Genomic DNA, 15296 nt, shown 5'->3' with positions numbered 1-15296 from the left:
ATTTACCACTCACATCCCGAAATTCACAACTATTGAAGGTTGCACTCCATTAATAATCATTAATAATTTCTCTCTCTGCACATCTATCCACTCTTCGAGCCCTTAATGTGCTGTAATTGCAATTGAAAACGCACTGAAAGACACATACATAACTGACATTTGACATCGTTGATATGATGAGTCAAATCAAAAGCCATTGGATAAATGCGAGGGAGCCATTTCCATATATATGCACATAGGTATATATGGGGAGACCACTTGAACTTGAGCAACCTCGATGAAAGAAAACAGAATTGAAATTGAAAATTACTACCGATCGCCACAAGCTAATTTCGTCCGACTTGGAGTCGGAGACTTGATGATTGCCCAAATGTTCCGGTGATTCAGACGGTTCCCCAAATGCTCCAACATTCATCTTCAATGCTACTGCGTGTCTGTTGTAATTTTACTTTATTTCACTTGATGTCATTTTCGTCAGATGGACGAACAGATTGGGCAACCAACAGAAGGGCACGACAATGTCAATTGTTTCTTATGTTGTTTTACTCGGCCCGATCAGAAAGCACAAGAAAAGCACGAAAAGTTTGCGCTTACAAGATTGCAAAATGTATGAAACTTATTTGTATGCTCTACTTAAGTTTGTTTTCGGCAGCAGTATTACAAGAGAAGTGCCAAAATGATGCTAAAGAATTCGCGTTTTTTGAACCCATAATGGGTATGACTGTTCTACTTAGCCTGCTTACTTACGAAAACATGCCAAATTAGTTGTGTATACAATTTTTTCGTGGAATTACCCAATTTGCCACACAAAGGCGGAATGATTTAGTTAACTTTATTAAGCTGGACAGGTGAGGGTGGGGACAGGACCCATGAGATTTTCCAGTTAGTAGTGTTACCATTTGTTTTCTTCTTTCCTTTTGTTTTGTGCTCCCTCGGGTTGTTGTCACACCTAATATTCGTACTCGCTCGCACTTTTGGGGCCATCCAGCAACTGTTGCCATGCCAGGGGTCACAGGTCACACAGGTCGGGTGTCACCTGCTCCAGCGGCCCCCCTTTCCCTTCTGCATTTTCCTGCTGCTCCTTTTTCGGGCCTTCCATTGAACTATAAAAAACATTGTTGTTTGCATGTTTGTCGGCCATTAATGAGCGCTTTTTCTCCCTCTGCATTCGGGCTGTCCAATGTCCTATTTTCGTGTTTCGTATTGTTGTTATAGTATGTTGATACCTTGGAGACGCTTCCGCTTTCCCCACTTCCGCTGTCCGGTGTCCCGCCTTTTTTATTACGAAATAGAGGCAATGCTCCACAATATGTCAGTTTCCTTTGAAAGTAATTCATAACAAGCAGAGTTGTTTGTTCAAGTCGTTGAAGTTCCACTGTAGTGCTTTTTGGTGTCATTGCTCGTTTCACATGCACAAAATGTCAACAAAACTGACGAAGATGAGGCAAACACGTATAGTTTCTTGCGAATTTCAATTCCATTTCCTCTTCAGCTGGATTTCCCGATTTGGTATTAGTCGAAAAAGCTTTCTGCTGTTTTCCAGCAGCCCAAGCTCAAAATGGACTGTTGGCCAACCCTCGTCGGCAGTTTCTCGATTTCCACACCCTCTAAAAAATAAAATACAGCAAATAGACCCGCAGGCCATTTAAAGGTTTTTTGCCATTTGGACGCCGACAAAATTCACGGAATTAATTCGGAAAGAAGTCCGAGCCAAGTGGCAATGTACCCTTAAGTCTCACGGGAATGTGGAAAACGTGACTAATTTGGGTAATGAAATGCAAGAAACGAGCTAATTAGTTTAAATGTTCTAGGGAGAGTCATAAAATTGTATAAATTAAAATAAAGTCAGCAGTTGTATGTAGGTGTAAACATCTAATTGTAATTGTAGTATTACTGCAAATATCAAATACAAATGATATATACCAAAAAGTGCGTATTAAGCAAGAAATTGATATCCTAATAAAATATTTCCAGTGTGAGATCAATACTTATTATATTGTTAGATCAATACTTTTCGATGGCTAATAAAAAAGGCCTCCACTTCCACCTGTTGCTCAGGGTATAATTATTTGCGGCTGAGTGCAGGATGCGGCTTTCTTAGACCTAATACACATTTTGCTGCTTTTGTTTAACTTTGGTCTGAGACCCCTACCCCCCGCCACTCTGTCCACTGTCTCGCCGTCTCACCACTTTTCCACCTCCCTGCTCCCCTTTGCCACTGGTTTCCCCTCTCTGAGAGCAAATTTCCCTTCGGCTAAAAGCGGTTTTGGCCTGGCTCCTTTGCTTTTACTTCTAGCCATGGCAGAGCCACAATTGCGGTCACCATAATAGGGCTTAGGGCATGCAAGCGCCCAAAGAGATGGGATTTATTTTAAATTATATACATATTTATTTTACATAGTCAAACATAGTTATTTATCGCTTTTTATTCCCAAGTTCCTAGTTAAATGCTTGTATTTGTATGTCTGCTTGGAAATGTATCTAGGCTTATGTACGTATATAACTGGGTTATGTGTGTATATCTGCCCTTACTGTGTCCACTTCCCTTTTTTGTCAGTGAGCGCGCAAAAAAGTATGCTACGGCATTTTGTTATTTTGCAACCCCAAAAAGCAATGCACAAATGGAGCTCAACCGCCAAACCCCCACAACTCACACACACCCTCATCCACATTTATGCAAAGCAGCTTGTGTGTGTGTCTGTGTGTTTGTTTGTGTGTTTTAGCCGGGCTGATGAGTCATCAGCAGCCATATCCTGGCACTTCTTGGCGCATTTTCCGTACAGATTTCTATCGCTAGAAAGGCTGGCAAAGGCAAATGCAAAGCCAGCTAAAGGAAAATCTGCTCGAGGGGTTGAGTTCGTTGGTTTGCACTGGCGAAAAGGGGGCGGGCAAGTTAAGTGAAGCCAAGTCAACCCGAAAACTAGCAGTGCACTTTGGGGTTAAGTGGTGTCGAGCTAGGAAAAGAAGTAACACGAAGGAGCTCTCTACTTACCAGCAGCTGCTTAAAAAATGCCAAGTCAAAAGGCAGACACACAGCACATAAAGCAGCTCCAAATACCCTGGGTTTATGGTAATTTTTAGACATTAAAAGTATTTAAAGGTTGTTTTACTTTGTGTTTCAGCGTTATGCTCCTTTACTTGGCTCGCAGTTTTGCAAGTATTGAGCACGCCCTCTTCGGTGTATGATACCCTCTAGAAAAGCAGTCATTAGAATAAATGTACAAATCGTTCAACTTGCAAATGGGCGAATTCCTGCCGGGGTAGGCGTGACTGTGTGGGCGTTGAGGGGGCGTGGCCAAGCAGCTGTTGTCTGGCCATTTAGCTGTCGTCTTTGGCAACCGTTTCAGGTGACCGCCTCGCTGGCAGAACGAACGGTATAGCCAAAGTTTTGATGGTGTCGAGCGATGGCGACAGACGTCGTGCTTTACCGCTTGACTGCCCTTCTTCCACCATCCTGGCATCCTGGGGATATCCTTTGCTGCCTGTCCCGCCACTTGGCCAACAATTTATTGACCCGCCGACCAGCTTGTTTGGGTGCATAGTTTGGTTTAGTGCTCGCAGTTTATAGGGGTGAACTTCGCTTAGGGTGTCATTGCCAACGGTTTTCAGGCTGTTTTTACCACCAGGGGGTTAAGTTTTTACTTTGATCCACGTGGCCTGGTGGCAATATCCTGGTATTTCGCTGTCTCACTGGTTGACTTTTTGACCCACGGCGGCAAATGCACTTTTCATTGACACAAATTAACACTTGGGTCTAAATTCAATTAACATTTTAAAATGATATACTCAGCAGTAAGTGAATTACAAAATATAGCACTAGAACTATAGAACTAGAATATCTAATTGCAGTACGACACCAATTAAGTTGTAACTTTTTTAATCTGCATACCAGCACAACCCATGAAATCAGTTGAGTCACTTGGATGACTGCAGTTCAACAAACTGACCGATCCCCCCCGCCACTCCAAATGCCCAAGAGTTCTCTTCACAGTTCAACTTACAACACTTAAAAACAATTCAAATGATTGACCTATTGCATGACCCGCCGTCAAGACCGAGCCCAAAAAGATCCCAGATGAAAAGAGCTGAAAAAAGCCAACTCAAGTATGACAAACAAAAAAAGCAAACAAAAAAGGAAATAAAAGATATAAATAAAAAAAAATGCTTAACAAGCTCAAGCAGCGCGGCTCGTTCACATAATTGACTCGAGCTTTTCAGTTTCATATACATATATATAAAGTCTACAACTATTTACAATTGCGGTGAAAATAATAGTGGGATAAAACAAGACTAAAAAGTTTTATGTTTTTCAATTAGAAGCAAGGCAACTTTACATTCATATAAAGTTTCTATAAGCGTTAAGCTATTAATTACAAATGGGTTTTCCACAAGGTTTGGATTATTTAGATCAAGATTAAAAGGCCCAAGTGCTATTTATTTTCCGCCAATTGTAATTCCCCTAAGACAGTATAGTTAGTACTGTATCTATATCTCTAATTTGCACAGTTACAGTTACAAGAAGATCCGCAAACGAAAAAAGAAAGATACAAGATGATACACAAATAATACGAGCAAAAACTGGGCTCAACTCATTGACTTCCTTTTTGCCGCTTAATTGCAATTACTTGAGACCAGAAACAAGAAAAAAAAAACCCCTCGTCATCCCCACGCACACTTCAATCAACATTTTCGCAATTGGAAATTAAGCAAGTTGCCATAATTTGTGCATAAAAAATGTCTTAATTTTCATCTTAGCTCGCCGCCTGGACAAATGTTGATTAAGCCAAATTAAATGTGGAAATTAACTTGTTAGAGAGTCACGATCTTAATGAGTCGATTGTCAAGTGAGGAAATGCGGAAAACTACGGCCAAATTCATGTCGAAATGAACAATTATAGGGATTAGATAGTGTAACTGGCCAGTGCTGAAAGAACTGAGGCAACAAGATATATAACAAATAAAATGCAATTATCTTTGCATTAATTACCATTAAACGGGTATGGTAGCAGTGACTACTATATTCCACTCTATAGGTATATTATAATTATGTGTTAGTGCTCTAGCTGTTTTGGGCAACTATTTCCACAAGTTAAGGCACCTTACTGTTCAAAAATAAGTATATACTTACACCCCACCGTTTCTTTTAAACCCACAGATATAGTTGGATCAAGAACGGCAAGAAGTTCGACTGGCAGGCGTACGACAACCGCATGCTGCGACAGCCAGGTCGTGGAACCCTGGTGATCACCATTCCCAAGGACGAGGATCGCGGCCACTACCAGTGCTTCGCGTCCAACGAATTCGGAACGGCCACCTCGAACTCGGTTTATGTGCGAAAGGCTGAGCTGAACGCCTTCAAGGATGAGGCGGCCAAGACTCTGGAGGCCGTGGAGGGTGAGCCCTTCATGCTGAAGTGTGCCGCACCCGATGGCTTCCCCAGTCCCACGGTCAACTGGATGATCCAGGAGTCCATTGATGGCAGCATCAAGTCGATCAACAACTCTCGCATGACCCTCGATCCCGAGGGCAATCTCTGGTTCTCGAATGTTACACGTGAGGATGCCAGCTCCGATTTCTACTACGCCTGCTCGGCCACCTCGGTGTTCCGCTCTGAGTACAAGATCGGCAATAAGGTGCTCCTGGATGTCAAGCAGATGGGTGTTAGTGCCTCGCAGAACAAGCATCCGCCCGTGCGTCAGTATGTGTCCCGTCGCCAATCCTTGGCGCTGCGTGGCAAGCGAATGGAACTGTTTTGCATCTACGGCGGAACCCCGCTGCCGCAGACCGTGTGGAGCAAGGATGGCCAGCGGATACAGTGGAGCGATCGAATAACGCAAGGCCACTATGGCAAATCACTGGTGATTCGGCAGACAAACTTCGATGATGCCGGCACATACACCTGCGACGTATCCAACGGTGTGGGCAATGCCCAGTCCTTCTCCATCATCCTGAATGTCAACTCCGTGCCGTACTTTACCAAAGAACCTGAAATCGCCACCGCCGCCGAGGACGAAGAAGTGGTCTTCGAGTGTCGCGCTGCTGGTGTACCAGAGCCCAAGATCAGTTGGATTCACAATGGTAAGCCCATTGAGCAGAGCACTCCGAATCCCAGGCGAACGGTTACGGACAACACAATCCGCATCATCAATCTGGTTAAGGGCGATACTGGTAACTACGGTTGCAACGCCACCAATTCGCTGGGTTACGTATATAAGGATGTCTACCTAAATGTCCAGGCTGAGCCGCCAACGATCGCTGAAGCTCCAGCTGCTGTGTCCACTGTGGATGGACGGAATGTGACCATTAAGTGCAGGGTAAATGGATCCCCCAAGCCGCTGGTTAAGTGGCTGAGGTCCAGCAATTGGCTGACCGGAGGTCGCTACAATGTCCAGGCGAACGGCGATCTGGAGATCCAAGATGTGACATTCTCGGATGCCGGCAAATATACGTGCTATGCGCAGAATAAGTTTGGCGAAATTCAAGCCGATGGCTCGCTGGTGGTCAAGGAACACACCAGAATCACCCAAGAGCCGCAGAACTACGAGGTGGCCGCCGGACAATCGGCCACGTTCCGCTGTAACGAGGCCCACGACGATACGCTGGAGATTGAGATCGATTGGTGGAAGGATGGCCAGTCCATTGACTTTGAGACCCAGCCGAGATTCGTGAAGGCCAACGATAATTCCCTGACGATTGCCAAGACCATGGAGCTAGATTCTGGCGAGTATACGTGCGTGGCCAGGACGCGATTGGATGAGGCCACGGCCAGGGCGAATTTGATCGTCCAGGATGTGCCGAATGCCCCAAAACTGACGGGCATCACCTGCCAGGCCGACAAGGCCGAGATCCACTGGGAGCAACAGGGAGACAATCGTTCGCCCATCCTGCACTATACCATCCAGTTCAATACATCGTTCACGCCCGCCTCCTGGGATGCCGCCTATGAGAAGGTGCCCAACACGGACTCCTCCTTTGTGGTCCAGATGTCACCGTGGGCGAACTACACGTTCCGTGTGATTGCCTTCAACAAGATCGGAGCCTCGCCGCCGTCGGCGCACAGCGATAGTTGCACCACCCAGCCGGATGTGCCATTCAAGAATCCCGATAATGTCGTTGGCCAGGGTACTGAGCCCAACAACCTGGTCATCTCCTGGACTCCCATGCCAGAGATCGAGCACAATGCCCCCAATTTCCACTATTATGTGAGCTGGAAACGCGATATCCCTGCTGCTGCGTGGGAAAACAATAACATATTCGACTGGCGACAGAATAACATTGTGATTGCCGATCAGCCGACGTTCGTCAAATACCTGATCAAGGTGGTGGCCATCAACGATAGGGGTGAGTCCAATGTGGCAGCCGAGGAGGTGGTTGGCTACTCTGGCGAAGATCGTCCCCTGGACGCTCCCACCAACTTCACGATGAGGCAGATCACATCCTCGACCAGTGGCTATATGGCATGGACGCCGGTAAGTGAGGAATCGGTGCGGGGACACTTCAAGGGCTACAAGATCCAAACGTGGACGGAGAACGAGGGCGAGGAGGGTCTGCGAGAGATCCATGTGAAAGGTGATACCCACAACGCTCTGGTCACCCAGTTCAAGCCCGACTCGAAGAACTTTGCCCGCATTTTGGCCTACAATGGACGTTTCAATGGCCCACCCAGTGCCGTCATCGATTTCGATACTCCCGAGGGTGTGCCATCGCCGGTTCAGGGATTGGATGCCTATCCCCTGGGCTCCTCGGCCTTCATGCTCCAGTGGAAGAAGCCGCTGTATCCCAATGGCAAGCTCACTGGCTACAAGATCTACTACGAGGAGGTTAAGGAGAGCTATGTGGGCGAGCGACGCGAATACGATCCCCACATCACCGATCCCAGGGTCACACGCATGAAGATGGCCGGCCTGAAGCCCAACTCCAAGTACCGCATCTCCATCACGGCCACCACGAAAATGGGCGAGGGATCTGAGTAAGTACATTTATTCAATATGTAAATATGTCTGTAACTAATTGTATGTCCTGCTTTCTTTAGACACTATATCGAGAAGACCACGCTCAAGGATGCCGTCAATGTGGCCCCTGCCACACCCTCTTTTTCCTGGGAGCAACTGCCATCCGATAATGGACTAGCCAAGTTCCGCATCAACTGGCAGCCAAGTACCGAGGGTCATCCGGGCACTCACTTCTTCACGATGCACAGGTAAGATTGAAATACACATATATTCCAATGACAGCAAGTGATAATTAAATCTATTTCCGTCTCCAGGATCAAGGGCGAAACCCAATGGATACGCGAAAATGAGGAAAAGAACTCCGACTACCAGGTGGTCGGCGGCTTGGATCCGGAGACCGCCTACGAGTTCCGCGTGGTCTCCGTGGATGGCCACTTCAACACGGAGAGTGCCACGCAGGAGATCGACACGAACACCGTAGAGGGACCAATAATGGTGGCCAACGAGACGGTGGCCAATGCCGGATGGTTCATTGGCATGATGCTGGCCCTGGCCTTCATCATCATCCTCTTCATCATCATTTGCATTATCCGACGCAATCGGGGCGGAAAGTACGATGTCCACGATCGGGAGCTGGCCAACGGTCGGCGGGATTACCCCGAAGAGGGTGGCTTCCACGAGTACTCGCAACCGTAAGTCCAAAATTATAGTCTGATTCGATGGCAAATCGCATAACAAATCGAAATATTATAGGTTGGATAACAAGAGCGCTGGTCGCCAATCCGTGAGTTCAGCGAACAAACCCGGCGTGGAAAGCGATACCGATTCGATGGCCGAATACGGTGATGGCGACACAGGTTAGAGTCCTTTCTACATGTCATGTATCAAATATTACATCATTTACGAATATATCATTCGAGTGTGTCCAGTGCTTCTCATATAGAGTTTTCTACTATCCTTGTAAGCGGTAATGCTGCGTTCGAAAGTTTTTGATTTTATTTTTAGCAAGAGTAGATATCACTTAAGATCTAAAAGAATTTTTATCGATTTTTGTTTTCTTAACTTAGAACATATAGGTATTATTAGACGCATGTTTTACGACACTAATATGTTAAAACGCTGCATTACCGCTATGAAAGTACTTGATAAGGTTATCGTTCTAGAGTTACATCTAGCACACCACCCCACCTCCAACTCCTCATTACATTTTTGTTGTGTCTCTTTGGTTGTTTTTTCACTCTCTTGATTTCCATTGCCACATTTGTTTTTGGTTTAATTTCGCATTGATGACGATTGTGCTTGGGGATATGAAAATGAACATTGGATTATGATGATCAGCTGTGGCCACAGCCGCTGCTCGCGCAGCTGCCGCAGCACGCAGCAAGGCGACGTCGCTGCCAACGTCAACATCCACCCAACAACAACAACGACAGCAGCAGCAACAACAACAACCACCAACATTGCTCTCCCCGGCCTCACCCTCTTCCACCACCAACCCCACTGCCGCCCCTCCCTCCTACGAACTGTGCGTGGCGGATGCTGAGCAGCACAAGGCCTAAGAGAATGTGTGGTGAAAAGGGGGAGCGATCCTTTCGCTCTCCTACTCAAAGTTGTTGTTGTTATCCAATCAGCCAGGTAGCTGTCTCTCTTTCGCTCTCTTCATTCGTACTGCTGCCTGTCCTGTTTCCCTTGCGGCTCATTTGCGCTTCAAAGAGAGCTTAGTGCCAAATACAGTGGTGGCCACTTTGATAGCATACACAAAAATATTATCATGAACAAATACTAATACGAAGTAAAGATTATAATTTGTATACATTTATAATTATGGTGCCCCAAAAATATTGACCCCTGCTATACATTTGACTACTGCTGTAAGTGTCGTGCTCCCTCTCTTTTCTGCCGCTTACAAGTCGCTGCATGAAGTTCAAGGCTCTGCCGAACTCCTTCCAGGCAACCGAAGAGAGCCATTTGCCATTTTTAAAGCCGTTCCTGCGCTTTTGCTTTCCCCGATTGATTCATTGATTTCTGCACGAAGTTGCCTTCCTTTCCAGTTTATTTATTGTTTGTTCTCTTTTAATACTAACCATTCTCATCAAAGAGAATATTCATTCATTTGCTGTTCACCAGTGGACTATCGAAAATATCGGTCGAAATCGATCATCAAATCATTTCAAGCAACTTACATATTTTGTGTTCCTTGTTATGTGTTATTTGTTTATACGTTCCATATTGTTTATTACTTTTAATTGCACAATATTTTATTTATATTATATTTGTATCGTTTTTTCTTTTTCCTAAACACGTAAAATAAACACAATTCCAATCTATAATAAATCGACAACGACAACCAATATCCAGGCATGAATGAAGATGGATCCTTTATTGGCCAATATGGACGCAAAGGACTATGATTTAATTAGTAAGCACCGCACCGCAACAGCAACTCAAAAAGAATATCGAAACCGAGCCCTTAAACCCCAAAAAATCAAAAATCCAACAAGACCAAACACCATCACAGCAGAAAAAGAAACATGAATGGAAATAGTAGCCTACATTTTATTCGACTAAGTGCAAACGCCACGACTAATTTAAAGTATATATAAAAATAGAGGTTTTATATATAACTATTAAAATCTAAAAATGTGTAAAAAAAAACGAATGCAAATCAATACTGCCAAACAACTTGAACAACAGCAACAACAACCACAACAACAACGAGAATGCAGCAAAAAGGCTATTATCAAAATAAAAGTCTTCATATCGAAAGAAGTAGTTATCGAAAGAAAATGCATGCAAATCAAACCGAATTATGAAATAACATATCTTTTCCTGGACGTTATCGGAAGGATGCGTGTCATTTTTTTGTTAAGAAATTTAAGAAACTATGTTTGAGAAAAATAATGAAGCTCGCTTATAAAATCTCTATATAGCGCACATGTCTACCTGTCCCCGGTACTCTGTATATCTCTGTCCCGCTCTCGCCCTTCTTTACTTGTAATGCATATATATTTATAAATATAAAGCGTATATAAGTTATAATTTAGTAATTTTTTTATAAAGCAACAGCACTTGAATGTCAAATCTCCGTTTTAGATTGGTCGTAAATCGAAATGAAACTCTCTTTTAGCATACATGTTTACTACTTTATTTAAGCCTATTGTGTGTATTTTGTTTTTATTTCATTATTTTATTTTTTTAGTTTGTGTAATGACTTTGACTTTTTTTTTGCTTTCAAACAATGTTTTAGAATAGCCTCCTGTTTGTTTTCCGGGAAGAGCAACAAAAATGAAGTGTATTTTTTCAGTGTATTTAATATTAAAGAATGAATGAAGAAAACATCATAATTATATGAAAATATAATTTTTTTACATATGTTGATGTACTTTCTCATATTAATTTAGAAAGAAAACAAATAAAATAAAGAAAACCGAATTATAAACAACGACAATTATGTAGACTTGGGAAATATTTTAAATTTAAATTAGAGAACAAAGCATGCCAAAGTAGGCTTGTTATTGATATTTGGATAAACCGAATTCATTTAAGTTCCTTTTTTGGCTTATCTTCATTTTGAACTGACGCATTTGCAAGGTAAAGTTGAGTATATTTTCAAGTATATTTATTATATCTTCTAAGTTATTTGTATATGTAGTTTGCCTGACCAAGTAGTTGTTGTTTTACCGAAACTCCCTGCAGTGCCCACTGTACAATCCTTAAATAACCGATATACACATTATAATAACTAACCAAAACTGTAATTATATTACAACGCGATAACGAAAATTTCACTGGTGTTGGTTGTGGTTAACCTAAATGACAAACATGATTACACAAAGAAAACACAACTTTACATATCATTTTGCACCGGTTAAAATATTCATTTAATTTCGGGGCAATTTGGAAATTGGCGTTCTAATAAAATGAATCGAAAATTGTAAAGACAATGAAAAATAATATTGTACGTATCTTTCTAACCACCCCAGGACAATTTACCGAGGATGGCTCCTTCATTGGCCAGTATGTTCCTGGAAAGCTCCAGCCGCCGGTTAGCCCACAGCCACTGAACAATTCCGCTGCGGCGCATCAGCCGGCGCCAACTGCCGGAGGATCGGGAGCCGCTGGATCGGCAGCAGTCGGAGCATCGGGACCATCGTCCGCCGGAGGGGCAGCTGCCGGAGGAGCCTCATCCAGCAATGGAGGAGCTGCAGCCGGAGCAGTGGCCACATACGTCTAAGAGGCGTGGCTGGGATTCACATGCCCCTTGTTCTCTTGATTTTCTACCAATCGATTCAAATGCCTCTCAAACAAAAAGAAACTTTGTGTAATTCTATGTGTAAAACGAAAACTGCTTTAAGTGTCTGCAAAAAAAAAAAAAAAAACGTAAAAGAAAGAGAAAACATTAAACTCAAATCGAGAAACATTTGTAAAGTGAAGGAAAACTCGCATGAATTTAAAGCATATAATTTTGCTTCTTTTGGCTTATAAAATTATTATAGCAAACAGTTAAACGCCTTTTCAAAAACGAAAACGAAAAAAACTTTTGTATAAGCTTAAAACAAGAAAACCAAAACACAAAATTTGAATGTAAACGTTGACAAATGTATGGAGAGTAGAAGGACGATTAATGATAATGCCTGTTTTGTGTAATATTTTTTTTACTAAAATACCTTTAAGTTATTAGTGGCACAAGGATTATTATCTACATGGAAACCGAGTCGAGTTTGTAAACCAAAGAGCCGGCGAACCAAGGAGTCGAGTGAGGGAATGGAGGCAATAGCGACAGATAGATAGATATAGATATATATATATATGTTTATATCGATTCCGGTCTTAGCTAAACTAGGAACTGTTCAAAATGTACAAAACCCAAGGCTTAAATAAGAACCATCAGGCAGCTTCGATCAATGGTTGACTGAATTGCAAAGATAATGCCTTGACTATTTTGCAATCAACACCACAGTACATAACTGCTCGTTAATGTCCAATGACTAACCAAATATCGATGTGTTCAACTAGCAGCAAGTCAAATACTCAACTTGACCTTGATTACTGTTCGCCACAATCAAAGACTTTAGGGCAGAGCAGATTTTCCAGCGCCACTCAAGAAATCCAGGAGAAGCTGAGGCTACAGCTTTCCTTCGTCGGCAATTCGTATATATGTATTATCGTATAAGTTCCGATTTTCGTCCATAGTCTAATGCAATTTTTCGCGTATAGTGTTTAAACAGAATCCTTTCATTTGGTCCATTAATGAGTTAAGTAAAGCAAATTAGTTAATTAACAAATTAGTTGGCCCACTCGCACGAGTCGGCCATTGTAACCTATATTATAATACGCAGCTGAGAAAACCTATAATTGTTCCACATAGTACTCCCTCTTATTTTAATGAAAATGTTAAAACCCTCGAGATGCTAGCTGCGTCTCTGGTTTCCACTTAATCCAGATATCTGTAATAATGAAGATGTATTCATAATTTTTTTTAACTAAAAAACACACACAAAGTGGCACTAGAGTCTAAAGAAATAAAAACACAATAAAACAAATGATATAAAAAATACAAGTTTAATTTTTTAAAGTCTTCTCTGCCGCTTTGAGAGAAGAAACGCTTTGAACTTTGTAAGAAACTCGATCAAAATTTATAAAGTAATATATATTTTTTAGTGTACACACTGCGCTTTAATCGACACGCGATACAAACAAAAACAGAAAACACAATCCCATAACTGGCTAGGTTTTTGAAACGTTAATTCGAATAGTTTCAGTTTTATTTGCGAATTAGGCAGTATATTAAGTACATACCTTAGGTGGATAAAAAAGCTTATGATAATTTGGTCATTAACGAACATACAGGGTTGCTTAGTCAAATTTTTGCATAGATTTACGGATTACGAAAAACATAATGGCGGATTAGGCGTGTAATTTGATGACTCATATTTTGTGCACTGCATTCTGTTTGTTGTTATTTCAATTAGCTACCTATGTATGTATAATGAACTATAATACCCGGCTTCTGCATAGTTTTCAATCGAATACCCAATACCCAGCCTTCCCGAAAATTGGGAGACAACCGAACGATCCACAAACACAATTCACCTGCACCACGCATATCCCAACGATTGATATGACAGATATACGAGGAGGAAGTAGAGCGGAGGGGATACTAGGAAACTAGATCTGAAAAAGGACATGCAAGGACAACAAGACAAAATAACTACATAAAACAATACAAACAAAACTTGCTATACAAACGTATATGTATATGGATATATAATATATATTTACAGTATAGAGGACAACGATCTAAATCTAATGTTCACCACAAAGCGATATATATATATATATATATACAAAACATATAGAGAGATGTATAAGATTTTGCATAGATATTGTGATTTCCCAAAATAAAAACGCAAAATAGTCAATAACACTGTGGAAACTAACAAAACAAACGTAAACCAATTATACTAAACTAATATTTCCTCTTTTGTCGTATGAAATTAAAACTAACTAAAGTGTTCATCAGTGGAGTTATCGAAATAATCGCTCGTCTTCGATAACAGAGATAAAGCTTTCGATAGCGATAGAACCACAACAACAACAACTACACTGCCTGTGTCCGGTTCTATTTTACATTTAAATCTTCATACATTTACAGAATCATAAGAATTTACACACTCTAAAAAGCGCCAGTCGAGGAATTCAGAATTGAAAACTGAGAATGCCGAAAGCTAACCAACATCCCATGCAAAACATTTTTGAAACTAATAAAGGTAATTTGCACAATACTGTGATTCCTAGCAAGAAACAAAAAGACACGATAAACAATTAACGATAAACGCGATTAATTATCGACTTTTGTGTGTTTATGTGGATTGGAAATCGATGTGTTTGTATTGTATGTATATTTTTCACAGAATACTGAAAATGTTTACAGCAAGAACTACTTATCTAACCACTCAGTAATATCCAACTTCAACAATTTACTTGCATATGATTATTACGATTATTAATGCCTAACAACAAATTAAATATTATGCAGAACGAAAACGAAAAACAAATGATAAGACACAAGAATACAAAGTACTTTTTTAAAATGAGTTTTTAGCGAATCAAATATAAACTTAAGATTAACAAATTCGTATACAACAAACAAGCATAAATGAAAGCAGCATCTACAAAAATCACAACCAGATCAGAAAAAACAGGAGAAAAATCAAAACGAGAAAATGGAGAAAAGGTTATCCAAAAACAAAATGATCAGAAAACGTGTAAGCTGTAAAACCTATAATGAGAAATAAACTATAGAAACTATATAAAAAGGAAACGTCTTCGGTGTTTCATTTC

General features: G+C 41.6%; 1 protein-coding gene across 4 annotated transcripts in view; it reads left to right on the top strand.

Annotated features, from left to right (window-relative positions):
- LOC6549688 (neuroglian) overlaps positions 1 to 12331 on the top strand; it is a 35060-nt gene extending 22729 nt beyond the window's left edge. For 2 of the 4 annotated variants that reach the window (XM_026982442.1, XM_026982443.1), the window contains 5 exons: positions 5156 to 7969; positions 8033 to 8200; positions 8267 to 8644; positions 8706 to 8809; positions 10311 to 10635. In XM_026982442.1, the coding sequence (XP_026838243.1) occupies positions 5156 to 7969; positions 8033 to 8200; positions 8267 to 8644; positions 8706 to 8809; positions 10311 to 10363 (3517 nt within the window). In that variant the 3' untranslated portion in view covers positions 10364 to 10635. Of the gene's footprint in view, positions 1 to 5155; positions 7970 to 8032; positions 8201 to 8266; positions 8645 to 8705; positions 8810 to 10310; positions 10636 to 11935 lie in introns of those variants that run through there. The other 2 variants (XM_015155347.2, XM_026982441.1) reach the window with 2 other exon arrangements.
- The last annotated feature ends 2965 nt before the right edge of the window (positions 12332 to 15296 follow it).

This window comes from Drosophila erecta, unplaced genomic scaffold, assembly GCF_003286155.1.
Source record: "Drosophila erecta strain 14021-0224.00,06,07 unplaced genomic scaffold, DereRS2 tig00000126-arrow-pilon, whole genome shotgun sequence".
Lineage (NCBI taxonomy): Eukaryota > Metazoa > Arthropoda > Insecta > Diptera > Drosophilidae > Drosophila > Drosophila erecta.
Note: the sequence above shows the minus strand (reverse complement) of the source record. Positions and strands in the feature narration are given on the sequence as shown.